This window comes from Procambarus clarkii, chromosome 16, assembly GCF_040958095.1.
Source record: "Procambarus clarkii isolate CNS0578487 chromosome 16, FALCON_Pclarkii_2.0, whole genome shotgun sequence".
Classification (NCBI taxonomy): domain Eukaryota; kingdom Metazoa; phylum Arthropoda; class Malacostraca; order Decapoda; family Cambaridae; genus Procambarus; species Procambarus clarkii.
The window spans coordinates 41,084,658-41,098,782 of NC_091165.1; the positions used below are offsets into that span (position 1 = coordinate 41,084,658).

Sequence of the window (14,125 nt, forward strand, 5' to 3'; positions counted from 1 at the left end):
TTTTTAAACTGTAAATAAGAAACCATAATTAAATTAGAACCAAGAATCACAGGTCAGTGAAAGATAATATCGTGCAACATGAGGCCAAGTAGAACTGTAAACAGTGCCACACACCACATGCTCATGAGGATAGCCTGTATGTGGTCATGAGGCCATGAGGGACAACATATTCGGAGGATGGCGACACGAGATTCACTCCACTAATGAGGTTTCCGGCAGGAGTTAAGGTAATTAGGAACATCTAATGGCCTAAGGAGTACATTTTGCAATGACAACATTGGCAGTGTGACAATGTCAAAGACCAATATGGTCTTGGTCCATGGATCTTATGGCCTTGGTCCATGGATCTTATGGTCTTGGTCCATGGATCTTATGGTCTTGGTCCATGGATCTTATGGCCTTGGTCCATGGATCTTATGGCCTTGGTCCATGGATCTTATGGCCTTGGTCCATGGAACTTATGGCCTTGGTCCATGGATCTTATGGTCTTGGTCCATGGATCTTATGGTCTTGGTCCTTGGATCTTATGTCCTTGGTCCATGGATCTTATGGTCTTGGTCCATGGATCTTATGGTCTTGGTCCATGGATCTTATGGTCTTGGTCCATGGATCTTATGGCCTTGGTCCATGGATCTTATGGTCTTGGTCCATGGATCTTATGGTCTTGGTCCATGGATCTTACGGCCTTGGTCCATGGATCTTATGGCCTTGGACCATGGATCTTATGGCCTTGGACCACGGATCATATGGCCCTGGACCACGGATCATATGGCCCTGAACCACGGATCATATGGCCCTGAACCACGGATCATATATCCCTGAACCACGGATCATATGGCCCTGGACCACGGATCATATAGCCCTGAACCACGGATCATATGGCCCTGAACCACGGATCATATGGCCCTGAACCACGGATCATATGGCCCTGAACCACGGATCTTATGGCCCCTGGACCACGGATCATATGTCCCTGGACCACGGATCATATGGCCCTGAACCACGGATCATATGGCCCTGAACCACGGATCATACGGCCCTGAACCACGGATCTTATGGCCCCTGGACCACGGATCATATGGCCCTGAACCACGGATCATATGGCCCTGAACCACGGATCTTATGGCCCCTGGACCACGGATCATATGTCCCTGGACCACGGATCATATGGCCCTGAACCACGGATCATATGGCCCTGAACCACGGATCATATGGCCCTGAACCACGGATCATATGGCCCTGAACCACGGATCATATGGCCCTGAACCACGGATCATATGGCCCTGGACCACGGATCATATGTCCCTGGACCACGGATCATATGGCCCTGGACCACGGATCATATGGCCCTGGACCACGGATCATATGGCCCTGGACCACGGATCATATGTCCCTGGACCACGGATCATATGGCCCTGAACCACGGATCATATGGCCCTGAACCACGGATCATATGGCCCTGAACCACGGATCATATGGCCCTGAACCACGGATCATATGGCCCTGAACCACGGATCATATGTCCCTGAACCACGGATCATATGGCCCTGAACCACGGATCATATGTCCCTGAACCACGGATCATATGGCCCTGGACCACGGATCATATGTCCCTGAACCACGGATCATATGGCCCTGAACCACGGATCATATGGCCCTGAACCACGGATCATATGGCCCTGAACCACGGATCATATGGCCCTGGACCACGGATCATATGGCCCTGGACCACGGATCATATGGCCCTGGACCACGGATCATATGGCCCTGGACCACACAACGAGAGGGGTAAGAAGGTAGAGAGGATAACAAAGGAATGTGTGGAAATGAGGAATAAATGGAAGGAGAAATGTTTCTTTAACAAAAGGAAATCATAAGAAACCGGACGACAAGATGGGAGACAGAAACAGTTCTCTGGAGGCTTTTAAAGAGATGAAATAAGAGAGAGATGAAAACAGAGCCGGAAATAGAAGTTGAGAGATTGGAAAGTGAAGGTAACATCTTGAGTTATGGTATAAGGATGGGGAGAGGTATTAGGATGGGGGGAGAGGTATTAGGATGGGGGGAGAGGTATTAGGATGGGGGGAGAGGTATTAGGATGGGGGGAGAGGTATTAGGATGGGGGGAGAGGTATTAGGATGGGGGGGAGGTATTAGGATGGGGAGAGGTATTAGGATGGGGGGAGAGGTATTAGGATGGGGGGAGAGGTATTAGGATGGGGAGAGGTATTAGGATGGGGGGAGAGGTATCAGGATGGGGGAGAGGTATTAGGATGGGGAGAGGTATTAGGATGGGGGGAGAGGTATTAGGATGGGGAGAGGTATTAGGATGGGGGGAGAGGTATTAGGATGGGGAGAGGAATTAGGATGGGGGGAGAGGTATTAGGATGGGGGGAGAGGTATTAGGATAGGGAGAGGTATTAGGATGGGGAGAGGTATTAGGATGGGGAGAGGTATTAGGATGGGGGGAGAGGTATCAGGATGGGGGGAGAGGTATTAGGATGGGGGGAGAGGTATTAAGATGGGGGGAGAGTTATTAGGATGGGGGGAGAGGTATTAGGATGGGGAGAGGTATTAGGATGGGGAGAGGAATTAGGATGGGGGGAGAGGTATCAGGATGGGGGAGAGGTATTAGGATGGGGGGAGAGGTATTAGGACGGGGAGAGGTATTAGGATGGGGGGAGAGGTATTAGGATGGAGGAGAGGTATTAGGATGGGGAGAGGTATTTTGATGGGGGGAGAGGTATTAGAATGGGGGGAGAGGTATTAGGATGGGGGGAGAGGTATTAGGATGGGGAGAGGTATTAGGATGGGGGGAGAGGTATTAGGATGGGGGAGAGGTATTAGGATGGGGGAGAGGTATTAGGATGGAGGAGAGGTATTAGGATGGGGGAGAGGTATTTTGATGGGGGGAGAGGTATTAGAATGGGGGGAGAGGTATTAGGATGGGGGGAGAGGTATTAGGATGGGGAGAGGTATTAGGATGGGGGAGAGGTATTAGGATGGAGGAGAGATATTAGGATGGGGAGAGGTATTTTGATGGGGGGAGAGGTATTAGAATGGGGGGAGAGGTATTAGGATGGGGGGAGAGGTATTAGGATGGGGAGAGGTATTAGGATGGGGGGAGAGGTATTAGGATGGGGGAGAGGTATTTTGATGGGGGGAGAGGTATTAGAATGGGGGGAGAGGTATTAGGATGGGGGGAGAGGTATTAGGATGGGGAGAGGTATTAGGATGGGGGGAGAGGTATTAGGATGGAGGAGAGGTATTAGGATGGGGGGAGAGGTATTAGGATGGGGAGAGGTATTAGGATGGGAGGAGAGGTATTAGGATGGGGGAGAGGTATTAGGATGGGGGGAGAGGTATTAGGATGGGGAGAGGTATTTTGATGGGGGGAGAGGTATTAGGATGGGGGGAGAGGTATTAGGATGGGGAGAGGTATTAGGATGGGAGGAGAGGTATTAGGATGGGGGAGAGGTATTAGGATGGGGGGAGAGGTATTAGGATGGGGGGAGAGGTATTAGGATGGGGAGAGGTATTAGGATGGGGGGAGAGGTATTAGGATGGGGGAGAGGTATCAGGATGGGGGACAGGTATCAGGATGGAGGACAGGTATCAGGATGCCAAACGAAATAACCATAGAAGAGTGATATTGCGATAATTATTTGAAGTAGAAATGATATCGATGCAGAAAATACTTTCTTTTGATTTTTTTAAGATGAAATCAGAAGAAAGTTTGAATGCTTAGATGTTTAATTGGCAAATAGTTGATATCGTGGCAAGACACGAAATTGGGCCGTGTAACTGGAAAAACAGAGCCCAGGAGCCAGATTCACGAAGCAGTTACACCAGCACTTACGAACCTGTACATCTTTTCTCAATCTTTGGCGGCTTTGTTTACAATTATTAAACAGTTAATGAGCTCCGAAGCACCAGGAGGCTGTTTATAACAATAACAACAGCTGATTGGCAAGTTTTCATGCTTGTAAACTGTTTAATAAATGTAACCAGAGCCGTCAAAGACTGAGGAAAGATGTACACGTTCGTTCGTGCTTGCGTAACTGCTTCGTGAATCTGGCCCCAACCTGTTTTGGTCCCGTTCTCCACCACTGGAACAGCCGAGGTGAACAACAGGAAAATAAAATAAAACTCCAGGACAGATATAGAGGAAAGTATTGACCTGGACCTACCAGTGAGCCGCCATGCTGTCCTCCCTCTGTCTCCAGCCTCACATGATAACCACAGTGGGATGATAACCATCCCACTGTGGTTATCATCCCCCTGCACAACTGGTCCCTCCTGACTCCCATGCCCCCCCTCCCCCTGGTCATCACAGCCCCACAGGCCGCCCCTGTCCCTAAATGTACTCAACAATGATAGCAGTTCGAGAAATTGATGTGATGTCCCGTTTTCTGCTGATGGGTCCTCGGGTTGGTTAGGTTCGGGCACTTTATTATAAGAGTTTGGTGAGGTTGGGAACGCGCAGGAGGACAGACTGCTGTGACACCGAATAAAAATTAGACAGTGGTCGTGGTCCTATTCAACTGCGAAGCAAGTATCAAAAGACTCAGACAGGAATTTGAGGTCACAAAGAATGCGAAGATAAGCAGCAAAAGGCAGCAACAGCAGCACAAGGAAGGAGAACTAAACTAATTATTGTCGATCTAAATCAATGTGAGAGAGAGATTAGAAAGAGAACCTCCCCCCCCCCCCATGGCGGAGAAGAAACATGGTGAGCAAAGTTAGTGGAAGTTCAGGAGATGAACGTCTTAACCGAGTCTACTGCATCTGATCTTCATCCAAAATGAATAAGAGGTCGAAAACTTAGAACATGAATGACTACAAGGAGCGCCAGTGTAGTTAACTAGCTGTACTCACCTAGTTTTACTCACCTAGTTGTACTTACCTAGTTGTATGCACTTACACGGGTGGTACACGAACAAGGGGATACAGGTGGAAACTGAGTACCCACATGAGCCACAGAGACGTTAAAAGGAACTTTTTCAGTGTCAGAGTAGTTAACAGATGGAATGCATTAAGCAGTGATGTGGTGGAGGCTGACTCCATACACAGTTTTAAATGTAGATATGATAGAGCCCAATAGGCTCAGGAACCTGTACACCAGCTGATTGACGGTTGAGAGGCGGGACTAAAGAGCCAGAGTTCAACCCCCGCAAGCACAACTAGGTGAGTACCAAGTTGTACTCACCTAGGTATACTCTCATAGCTGTATTCACCCTGTTGTACTCACCTACAGTTGTGCTCATCTAGTTGAGGTTGTAGGGTTGAGCATCTGCTCCTAAGTCCCGCCTTTCGACAATTAGTACATCAATGCAGTGATATTTATATAGATGGCAAAGTTATAGTGACAAAACACACCAGAAAGGTCACCGATATTTGTGACCTTAGTGACCTCACGACCCAGTGATAAGCGTCTTGTGACCCGGTAATGGGACCTTAGTGACCTCACGACCCAGTGATAAGCGTCTTGTGACCCGGTAATGGGACCTTAGTGACCTCACGACCCAGTGATAAGCGTCTTGTGACCCGGTAATGGGACCTTAGTGACCTCACGACCCAGTGATAAGCGTCTTGTGACCCGGTAATGGGACCTTAGTGACCTCACGACCCAGTGATAAGCGTCTTGTGACCCGGTAATGGGACCTTAGTGACCTCACGACCCAGTGATAAGCGTCTTGTGACCCGGTAATGGGACCTTAGTGACCTCACGACCCAGTGATAAGCGTCTTGTGACCCGGTAATGGGACCTTAGTGACCTCACGACCCAGTGATAAGCGTCTTGTGACCCGGTAATGGGACCTTAGTGACCTCACGACCCAGTGATAAGCGTCTTGTGACCCGGTAATGGGACCTTAGTGACCTCACGACCCAGTGATAAGCGTCTTGTGACCCGGTAATGGGACCTTAGTGACCTCACGACCCAGTGATAAGCGTCTTGTGACCCGGTAATGGGACCTTAGTGACCTCACGACCCAGTGATAAGCGTCTTGTGACCCGGTAATGGGACCTTAGTGACCTCACGACCCAGTGATAAGCGTCTTGTGACCCGGTAATGGGACCTTAGTGACCTCACGACCCAGTGATAAGCGTCTTGTGACCCGGTAATGGGACCTTAGTGACCTCACGACCCAGTGATAAGCGTCTTGTGACCCGGTAATGGGACCTTAGTGACCTCACGACCCAGTGATAAGCGTCTTGTGACCCGGTAATGGGACCTTAGTGACCTCACGACCCAGTGATAAGCGTCTTGTGACCCGGTAATGAGACCTTAGTGACCTCACGACCCAGTGATAAGCGTCTTGTGACCCGGTAATGGGACCTTAGTGACCTCACGACCCAGTGATAAGCGTCTTGTGACCCGGTAATGGGACCTTAGTGACCTCACGACCCAGTGATAAGCGTCTTGTGACCCGGTAATGGGACCTTAGTGACCTCACGACCCAGTGATAAGCGTCTTGTGACCCGGTAATGGGACCTTAGTGACCTCACGACCCAGTGATAAGCGTCTTGTGACCCGGTAATGGAACCTTAGTGACCTCAAGACCCAGTGATAAGCGTCTTGTGACCCGGTAATGGGACCTTAGTGACCTCAAGACCCAGTGATAAGCGTCTTGTGACCCGGTAATGGTTCCTGACCCTCACCTTGAAAACCCTGCTCTAGCCCCCTCCACGGGGACAAGAAGCCGGCAGCTTGTCGAAGGTCCCCCTTTGTTTCCTGATAATTTTTCCAGCTAGATTTTGAAGGGTTTATGAATGTTAATTTATGAATGTTTATCTATGAATGTTTATCTATGAATGTTTATCTATGAATGTTTATCTATGAATGTTTATCTATGAATGTTTATCTATGAATGTTTATTTATGAATGTTTATTTATGAATGTTTATTTATGAATGTTAATGAAACAGTTTTTCATTCATAAACAGCTGAGGGTTGGCGAGTGGATGGAATCACTTTTGGGTCCTTGTTTGGAGGACGGGCTGGACTCACTACTGATGACGTCCGAACACGTCCGGAACAAGTGCTTCACTGACGACTTGTGTTCGAACCACAACGCTGTAAATGCTTCACCCACGTACTACAAATGTAAACAATCGCCAACAGAACTTAAACACCTAACCTAAGCTATACCTATATATGCACAATATTCTTATATATTATAATATTAATTTATATATGAGAAACTTCCCGTTTTAAATGAACAGCATGTTAAAATTTATGAATGAGTCTGTGGGGTCGACCGCTGGATGTAATGGACTTGAGTCGAAGACGGGTTGAAATGCTTCACCCACGTACTTCAAATACAAATAATCACCAACAGAACTTAAACAGTGCCTAAATATGTACATTATGGTAATATAAAATAATATCAATATATATTTGAGGCAATTCCTGTTTTGAATGAATGGACTTGGTCTGAGGACGAGTTGAAATACTCGCCAATAGAACCTAAACACCTAACCTAAGTTACCTAAACACCTGAGTTACATCTGAACACCTGAACACCTAACTACACATAGAAATTTAATATATAATAATATTAACTAAGATATAAGACGAAACTAGTTTTTGATACACAGTATGTTAACAATGATGAGTGCATCTTGCTAGGTTTTAGCTGGTCCCGTAACGAGCCTGACCTGAGGACGGGTTGTTCAGTCATTTTACGCGGTGGGTGAGGTCATTCAGGTGTTACCTGTGGTTGTGTTGTGACGGTGTTACCTGTGGTTGTGTTGTGACGGTGTTACCTGTGGTTGTGTTGTGACGGTGTTACCTGTGGTTGTGTTGTGACGGTGTTACCTGTGGTTGTGTTGTGACGGTGTTACCTGTGGTTGTGTTGTGACGGTGTTACCTGTGGTTATGTTGTGACGGTGTTACCTGTGGTTGTGTTGTGACGGTGTTACCTGTGGTTGTGTTGTGACGGTGTTACCTGTGGTTGTGTTGTGACGGTGTTACCTGTGGTTGTGTTGTGACGGTGTTACCTGTGGTTGTGTTGTGACGGTGTTACCTGTGGTTGTGTTGTGACGGTGTTACCTGTGGTTGTGTTGTGACGGTGTTACCTGTGGTTATGTTGTGACGGTGTTACCTGTGGTTGTGTTGTGACGGTGTTACCTGTGGTTGTGTTGTGACGGTGTTACCTGTGGTTGTGTTGTGACGGTGTTACCTGTGGTTGTGTTGTGACGGTGTTACCTGTGGTTGTGTTGTGACGGAGCGTCTACAGTGTGAGTGAAGTGTTCATTTAGTGCCGGATAAGGACCAGAAACACTTGTGTCTGATCACAGGGAGTTTGAACTAGTCGCTGTTGATGTTGGGTTGACGACGTTCATGAGTACGTTCACATGCCTGAGTCTCGCCTTGCAAGTCGGAGGACGACAGTGACCTCACCTCTCACCATCTCTCACCATCTCTCACCACTTCTCACCATCTCTCACCATCTCTCACGACCTCTCACCATCTCTCACCATCTCTCACGACCTCTCACCACAGGTAAGCCCATCTTGAGCATCGCGTGTAACTGTAATCTGCGTTACTTAGACGTAATCTGCATTACTTAGACGTAATCTGCTTTACTTAGACGTAATCTGCTTTACTTAGACGTAATCTGCATTACTTAGACAATCTGCATTACTTAGACGTAATCTGCTTTACTTAGACGTAATCTGCTTTACTTAGACGTAATCTGCTTTACTTAGACGTAATCCGCGTTACTTAGACGTAATCCGCGTTACTTAGACATAATCTGCGTTACTTAGACGTAATCTGCATTACTTAGACGTAATCCATAATTTAATAAATGAATTCAAATCTGACAAATTATGTGGGAATTGTAACATATGTGATTGTATGTATGAAGGAATGGGACTAATGCACGTCAATATTGTCCTCTCACTACAGTGAGAGAGCATATCGCTCGTCGTGGCTCACACATCTATCTCTTAAGGGGATGTTCCTATTTCCTTCTGTTTTCATGGGATAATTTTCGACAATTACAGAGCAACGTTAAAAATTAATCCATTTTTGGGACAAAATATCCCAAGTCTTCATTGGTCACGTGGGCCCAGCCTACCTTGTGTCTACCTTGTTTAGGTTCCGGGGATCAATGGCTCCGCGGCCCGGTCTCCGATTAGGCCTCCCAGTTGGGTCGGCTGCGGTCAGATTCACGAAGCAGTTACGTAAGTACTTACGAACGTGTACATCTTTCCTCAATCTTTGACGGCTTTGGTGACATTTATTAAACAGTTTACAAGCATGAAAACTTGCCAATCAACTGTTGTTATTGTTATAAACAGCCTCCTGGTGCTTCGGAGCTCATTAACTGTTTAATAATTGTAAACAAAGCCGACAAGGATTGAAAAAAGATGGACAGGTTCGTAAGTACTTGCGTAACTGCTTCGTGAATCTGGCCCCTGGTCATCCAGGCTGTTGGAGGCGGCTGCTCGCAGCCTGACGTGTGAATCACAGCCTGGTTGATCAGATATTCTTCGGAGGTGTTTGTCGTGTAAGGCAGCCTCTCTTGTCCTTGTATATTTTGCAGCTTGGTGACTTAATTACAATCTATGACAGTTCTATAATTAAGTAAGAAAGTAGTTACTAACGGAGGTCGTCGTAATTTGTTTATTTTATAGCGTTAGCAAGTCCTAGTAACGAGTGTGTGAAGTCTAACAACGGCATTTTGAAGCAAATAAATTGCACCAAATTGTCTAATATTTTTTATCTTGTATATTTTTTGACGTATGCAAATCATGATGTCGCGAAATGTACTTTAATTTAACAGAATAAAATTCGTTACGGTGCAAGGCAGCAGTACAACCCGTCCTCTTAACGGTACAACCCGTCCTCTTAACGGTACAACCCGTCCTCTTAACGGTACAACCCGTCCTCTTAACGGTACAACCCGTCCTCTTAACGGTACAACCCGTCCTCTTAACGGTACAACCCGTCCTCTTAACGGTACAACCCGTCCTCTTAACGGTACAACCCGTCCTCTTAACGGTACAACCCGTCCTCTTAACGGTACAACCCGTCCTCTTAACGGTACAACCCGTCCTCTTAACGGTACAACCCGTCCTCTTAACGGTACAACCCGTCCTCTTAACGGTACAACCCGTCCTCTTAACGGTACAACCCGTCCTCTTAACGGTACAACCCGTCCTCTTAACGGTACAACCCGTCCTCTTAACGGTACAACCCGTCCTCTTAACGGTACAACCCGTCCTCTTAACGGTACAACCCGTCCTCTTAACGGTACAACCCGTCCTCTTAACGGTACAACCCGTCCTCTTAACGGTACAACCCGTCCTCTTAACGGTACAACCCGTCCTCTTAACGGTACAACCCGTCCTCTTAACGGTACAACCCGTCCTCTTAACGGTACAACCCGTCCTCTTAACGGTACAACCCGTCCTCTTAACGGTACAACCCGTCCTCTTAACGGTACAACCCGTCCTCTTAACGGTACAACCCGTCCTCTTAACGGTACAACCCGTCCTCTTAACGGTACAACCCGTCCTCTTAACGGTACAACCCGTCCTCTTAACGGTACAACCCGTCCTCTTAACGGTACAACCCGTCCTCTTAACGGTACAACCCGTCCTCTTAACGGTACAACCCGTCCTCTTAACGGTACAACCCGTCCTCTTAACGGTACAACCCGTCCTCTTAACGGTACAACCCGTCCTCTTAACGGTACAACCCGTCCTCTTAACGGTACAACCCGTCCTCTTAACGGTACAACCCGTCCTCTTAACGGTACAACCCGTCCTCTTAACGGTACAACCCGTCCTCTTAACGGTACAACCCGTCCTCTTAACGGTACAACCCGTCCTCTTAACGGTACAACCCGTCCTCTTAACGGTACAACCCGTCCTCTTAACGGTACAACCCGTCCTCTTAACGGTACAACCCGTCCTCTTAACGGTACAACCCGTCCTCTTAACGGTACAACCCGTCCTCTTAACGGTACAACCCGTCCTCTTAACGGTACAACCCGTCCTCTTAACGGTACAACCCGTCCTCTTAACGGTACAACCCGTCCTCTTAACGGTACAACCCGTCCTCTTAACGGTACAACCCGTCCTCTTAACGGTACAACCCGTCCTCTTAACGGTACAACCCGTCCTCTTAACGGTACAACCCGTCCTCTTAACGGTACAACCCGTCCTCTTAACGGTACAACCCGTCCTCTTAACGGTACAAACCGTCCTCTTAACGGTACAACCCGTCCTCTTAACGGTACAACCCGTCCTCTTAACGGTACAACCCGTCCTCTTAACGGTACAACCCGTCCTCTTAACGGTACAACCCGTCCTCTTAACGGTACAACCCGTCCTCTTAACGGTACAACCCGTCCTCTTAACGGTACAACCCGTCCTCTTAACGGTACAACCCGTCCTCTTAACGGTACAACCCGTCCTCTTAACGGTACAACCCGTCCTCTTAACGGTACAACCCGTCCTCTTAACGGTACAACCCGTCCTCTTAACGGTACAACCCGTCCTCTTAACGGTACAACCCGTCCTCTTAACGGTACAACCCGTCCTCTTAACGGTACAACCCGTCCTCTTAACGGTACAACCCGTCCTCTTAACGGTACAACCCGTCCTCTTAACGGTACAACCCGTCCTCTTAACGGTACAACCCGTCCTCTTAACGGTACAACCCGTCCTCTTAACGGTACAACCCGTCCTCTTAAAAAAAAACCCTCGCTTCTCGCTATGACCAAAAGTGGCCGTAATGTTAAATGAAATGGGCTCACAAAAGTGATGTATTGTCTCGTTTTCTGTCTGAGTCGTCCGGCTTACTCGGAAAGGTTAGGAGAGGAAACTCTCAATTAACATTTTTCATCACGTTTTGAAACTTTAGGAGAATTTCCTGCCCACCTAACTTACCACCCGACCCTTAACTTGCAGTTTTGGAAAAAAAAAATCAAAATTTATTTTCCTTTTTTTTTCTTTTCAAATTACGTCCCGTTTCGGCCATACGGGGAAACGGCCAATTCAGCCGTAATGTATAAGAGAGGTGTCAGCGGGTCTATTAAGCCGTAGTTATCATCCACATCACCGTTTTTCTAACTTTTTGGGGTTTAAGTTCGACGCGCAGCAAGTTTGACCTTTTTACTTAAGTGTTAATTCTACCGTCACCTTAACCCAAAATAATGACACATTTAACTACTCAACAACCATCCTTCAGTGTAAATGAACCGCCAGAATGGACCAATTCAGCCGCCTCTTCTGGATGAATGTTTAAGTCAGTTATTTTATTCAGGGCGTTGAAAATCAAAGGGAATTTTATCCAGTTGGCCTTTGGATAAAGGCCACGTGGATAAAGGCCACGTGGATAAAGGCCACGTGGATAATGGCCACGTGGATAAAGACCACGTGGATAAAGGCCACGTGGATAATGGCCACGTGGATAATGGCCACGTGGATAAAGGCAACGTGGATAAAGGCCACGTGGATACAGGCCACCTGCATAAAGACCACGTGGATATAGGCAATGTGGATAAAGGCCACCTGGATAATGGGCACCTGGAGAAAGACCACCTGGATAAAGGCCACCTGGATAATGGCCACCTGGATAAAGGCCACCTGGATAAAGACCACCTTGATAAAGGCCACCCTGATAAAAGCCACCTGGATAAAGGCCACCTGGATAAAGGCCACCTGGATAAAGACCACCTGGATAAAGGCCGCCTGGATAAAGACCACCTGGATAAAGGCCACCTGGATAAAGACCACCTGGATAAAGGCCGCCTGTATAAAGGCCACCTGGATAAAGACCACCTGGATAAAGGCCACCCTGATGAAAGCCACCTGGATAAAGGCCACCTGGATAAAGACCACCTGGATAAAGCCCGCCTGTATAAAGGCCACCTGGATAAAGGCCACCTGGATAAAGACCACCTGGATGAAGGCCACCTGGATAAAGGCCGCCTGTATAAAGGCCACCTGGATAAAGGCCACCTGGATAAATGCCACCTGGATAAAGACCACCAGGATAAAGGCCACCTGGATAAAAACCACCTGGATAAAGGCCGCCTGGATAAAGACCAACTGGATAAAGGCCACCTGGATAAAGGCCACCTGGATAAAGGCCACCTGGTTAAAAACCACCTGGATAAAGGCCGCCTGGATAAAGACCACCTGGATAAAGGCCACCTGGATAAAGACCACCTGGATAAAGACCACCTGGATAAAAACCACCTGGATAAAGGCCGCCTGTATAAAGGCCACCTGGATAAAGGCCACCTGGATAAAGACCACCTGGATAAAAACCACCTGGATAAAGGCCGCCTGGATAAAGACCACCTGGATAAAGGCCACCTGGATAAAGACCACCTGGATAAAGGCCACCCTGATAAAAGCCACCTGGATAAAGGCCACCTGGATAAAGACCACCTGGATAAAGGCCACCTGGATAAAGACCACCTGGATAAAGGCCACCTGGATAAAAAACACCTGGATAAAGGCCGCCTGTATAAAGGCCACCTGGATAAAGGCCACCTGGATAAAGACCACCTGGATAAAAACCACCTGGATAAAGGCCGCCTGGATAAAGACCACCTGGATAAAGGCCACCTGGATAAAGACCACCTGGATAAAGGCCACCCTGATAAAAGCCACCTGGATAAAGGCCACCTGGATAAAGACCACCTGGATAAAGGCCACCTGGATAAAGACCACCTGGATAAAGGCCACCTGGATAAAAAACACCTGGATAAAGGCCGCCTGGATAAAGGCCGCCTGGATAAAGGCCACCTGGATAAAGGCCACCTGGATGAAGGCCACCTGGATAAAGACCACCTGGATAAAGGCCGCCTGTATAAAGGCCACCTGGATAAAGGCCACCTGGATAAAGACCACCTGGATAAAAGGCCACGTTAAAGCAGCAAATTCTTTGCTGTCTCAAAACTTTGCACTGGAAAATAGTCATTAAAAGTTCGGGATTGAGCAATGAGATGTGATAATATCTCGAGTTTATCAATGATAATATTAAAAAAAATATTCACTGTTTTCAGCAACGTGTTTTAGCAATGTTGCAAATATTAGAGGAGACATGATAGCTTCTAAGACTTACTTGTCATTGTCTCCTCTGCAACCCTTCAG

At 47.6% G+C, this 14,125-nt stretch overlaps 1 protein-coding gene across 1 annotated transcript; it reads left to right on the plus strand.

The window, feature by feature from the left end:
* Positions 1–1,651: 1,651 nt before the first annotated feature.
* Positions 1,652–13,903, plus strand: LOC123760198 (involucrin-like). The gene is made up of 2 exons (XM_069325677.1): positions 1,652–1,788; positions 12,316–13,903. The coding sequence occupies exons 1-2, from the start codon at positions 1,652–1,654 to the stop codon at positions 13,901–13,903; spliced, it is 1,725 nt and encodes a 574-aa protein (XP_069181778.1).
* The last annotated feature ends 222 nt before the right edge of the window (positions 13,904–14,125 follow it).

Excerpts from the sequence above, each read along its gene's own strand:
- LOC123760198 (XM_069325677.1), top strand. The coding sequence starts at position 1,652 with ATGGCCCTGAACCACGGATCATATGGCCCTGAACCACGGATCATATGG. Across the intron at positions 1,789-12,315 it reads TGGACCACACAACGAGAGGG|TTGGCCTTTGGATAAAGGCC; the intron begins GTAAGAAGGTAG and ends AATTTTATCCAG.